The following is a 2,677-nucleotide window of genomic DNA, read 5'->3' as shown; positions in this document are numbered from 1 at the left end:
CAGCTGGGTCGGTTCTGGAGGACCAGTTGTGCTGAGACGTGCAGATGAGTTTGGTTCTCTGGTGCAGATGATTCACGTTTAAGTGATTCTGATGAAGAATCTCAATCTGGAGGTTATTTCAGATGATTTCCATCAAAACCCTGAACACTGAAGATCCATTCTGTGGTTCTAAAGTTAACGTTTTATAAAACACGACCTGCTTCTCAAACCCGCTGCAGCTTTTGGGTTTCAGACGATTAGAGAAGTTCTAACAGAACTACAGGAGGGAGGGTCTCTGGTCACCTGGGTGCCGGTCGTCGAACGGGTCAGGATCTGCTTTGTGGTACTCCGCCGTCTCTCGCTCGATCAGCTCCGAGATCCTGCAGGAGGAGCAGAAAGATGAGAGCCGGTACCGACGGAGAAGCTTCTTCTGTGTCTGAGGAAACCCACCTGGTCAGAACCGACACCAGCTGCTCGGTGCCTCCTCGCTGCGCCACCTCCCACTCGCCCAGCAGCGCCGTCAGATCCTTCTTGGCGTCCGCCGAGGCCGACATGGCGGCCGAGACGGCGGCCAGCAGCGCCGACAGCGAGGCGGGCGACGGCTCTTCGTTCTGGGACGACATGGCGGCCTGGAAGAGAGTTTAGATCCACATGAAGAGCTGGAAACAAACCACCGAACCCTAAACACCTGCAGCAGGTATCAGCACTTCTACTGGACGTGTGGCTGGTTGGAAAAAAGGAGTTTTCAGATGTTTTAAAGTCACACCAGAGGACTGAAGTTCTGCACCTGGAGGCGTGATGCTGTCTGAACACTCATGATGGTGACTTTCAGAAAATCTCACATGAAAACTGAAAGAAAAAGTCGTGTAGAGAACTTTAAAAAGAGAAAGAGACAAACTCTGTCTGCAGTCAGCCGAGCCCTAACGAAGAGGAAATGTCAGTTAATTTACATTTATTCCCTACTTCTGTCTTTAATTCTAGCAGTATTCACAGCAACACAATCATCTGATCATTTATCTCGACCTGGATGAGCAGGAATATAAACAGACATTTAAATATTTAAACTACAAACTGATTAAAGGTGTTGAACAGGTTTAACGTAAAACCTTCAAAAACCAACTTCACAAGATTTAATTAATTCTTGCAGCTTCTTTAAAATGTGTCATTCAGAGGCCAAAAAATATTTATCTCTCATCACATTCCATATCTTATTTTATTTTATTTATTAAATATACACTTTGACAGATCAGTGAAGCAGCTTCTCTGTTGGAATTTATGATATTTTTTCACATTTAATTAATTTATTATTTTTTTAGTTTATCATATTTTTACTGAAGGTATTTTTATTTCTCGCTTTTTCTTTTTCCATTCTGATCCATGGACGTGTTCTGGTCTACTTAGAAGTTCAATATATTTGTATTTATGTGAACATAACTCGTGAATGGTTCACTTGAACAGAATCCGTGTCTTTACTGGTGAACTGAACATCTTTGGGTTGCGGACAAACATTTGTCATCTTTGAGAAACTTTATTACTTACTTTTCCTTTTATTATTGCTCATTTAATTAATTAAGGAACTCATTGATAATCAAGAAAATAATCGACGGTGAAAATAATAATTAATCATTAATTGATATTTAATCATATGAATTAAATGAGCGTAACGCGGCTGGTTGCAGTTCGTGACTCCATGACCGTATTTACCGTCTTTACCGTATTTACTGGGTAAACACTGTAGAACCGGACAGAACAACTCGGTTCTGCTCTTTAATGGTTCCTTTCTGCCGGTTCTTCGTCTCTAAACTCACCGGCGGCTGCCTGCGGGCGGACCGACGCAGCGGCATGTCAGCGGGCTGCTTCTCCAACTCTCCGCGGCTCCGAGCAGCTCCGAGACCAACAGGTGTCCTCGGCTGCGGCCGGCAGCCGCTCGGAGGACACAGTGTGTCGGAGGGGGAGCTTAGCTAGCAGCGCGGGACGGCTAGCGGAGGCGGCGGCGGCTAACCGTGGTCGCCTCCCCCGTTTTCCCCGCATCTTATTAAAGTCCCCCCGCTGCTTCTGGCTCGCTTCACGGTCCGTTAAAACCCGGAACCGCCGCCCGGAGCTCGCAGCGGGCTGGAAGCAGCGTGTTGACAGCCTCATGTCGGACCGGAGCAGGCGGCTTCGGCTAGCGGCTCCACCTGGACTCACCTGAAGCTCGGCCTCCTCCGCTGCGCCGCTCGCTTCCCGTCAGCAGCTCCGGCGGAAAGTCATCAATCAGCTGGAAGTGGCCGATAAAGCTCCAGGAACACGAAGCGTTCAGGGAAGGAAAAAGTTTCACGTTTATTTTCAAACTTCTCCCGGCGACAGCAGGCTACGTCACTGAGCGTCGACGGATGATGACGACACGTGGCGCACTGCCTCATGGGACTTGTAGTTCACAATGTAAACACCGCATTTGTTTTAATTAGGTTACGTTTCAGCCGGTGTTTATCTGTTTGTTTGTTAACAGAGACACAGCTTACAGATCATGTGATTATAGCCGATGTTCGTCTGCAGAGGGATCCATTAGAAGTTTAAGTAAACCGTCTTTACTGATGCTCATCAGAACCAGTGGGAGCACCACCAGGTATGTATGAGCACTACTGGCAGTGTTCAGGATCACTGGATCATCATCACACACAGGAGATGATTTCTTCCAGGAGTTCTCCATCCATGTATC

The 2,677-nt window shown here is 47.2% G+C and overlaps 1 protein-coding gene across 1 annotated transcript in view; it reads right to left on the bottom strand.

Moving 5' to 3' along the window:
• The window catches only part of LOC103356384 (protein VPRBP-like), a 20,524-nt gene extending 18,234 nt beyond the window's left edge, over nucleotides 1-2,290 (bottom strand). Inside the window, exons 1-3 of the mRNA XM_008280491.1 lie at nucleotides 2,167-2,290; nucleotides 430-608; nucleotides 283-359 (exon numbers count right to left, since the gene is read on the bottom strand). Of these exons, the coding sequence (XP_008278713.1) occupies nucleotides 283-359; nucleotides 430-602 (250 nt within the window). The 5' untranslated portion in view covers nucleotides 603-608; nucleotides 2,167-2,290. The remainder of the gene's footprint in view (nucleotides 1-282; nucleotides 360-429; nucleotides 609-2,166) is intronic.
• Between the last annotated feature and the right edge of the window lie 387 nt (nucleotides 2,291-2,677).

This window comes from Stegastes partitus, unplaced genomic scaffold, assembly GCF_000690725.1.
Source record: "Stegastes partitus isolate 25-593 unplaced genomic scaffold, Stegastes_partitus-1.0.2 Scaffold196, whole genome shotgun sequence".
Classification (NCBI taxonomy): domain Eukaryota; kingdom Metazoa; phylum Chordata; class Actinopteri; family Pomacentridae; genus Stegastes; species Stegastes partitus.
This window is presented reverse-complemented; position numbering and strand designations above follow the sequence as displayed.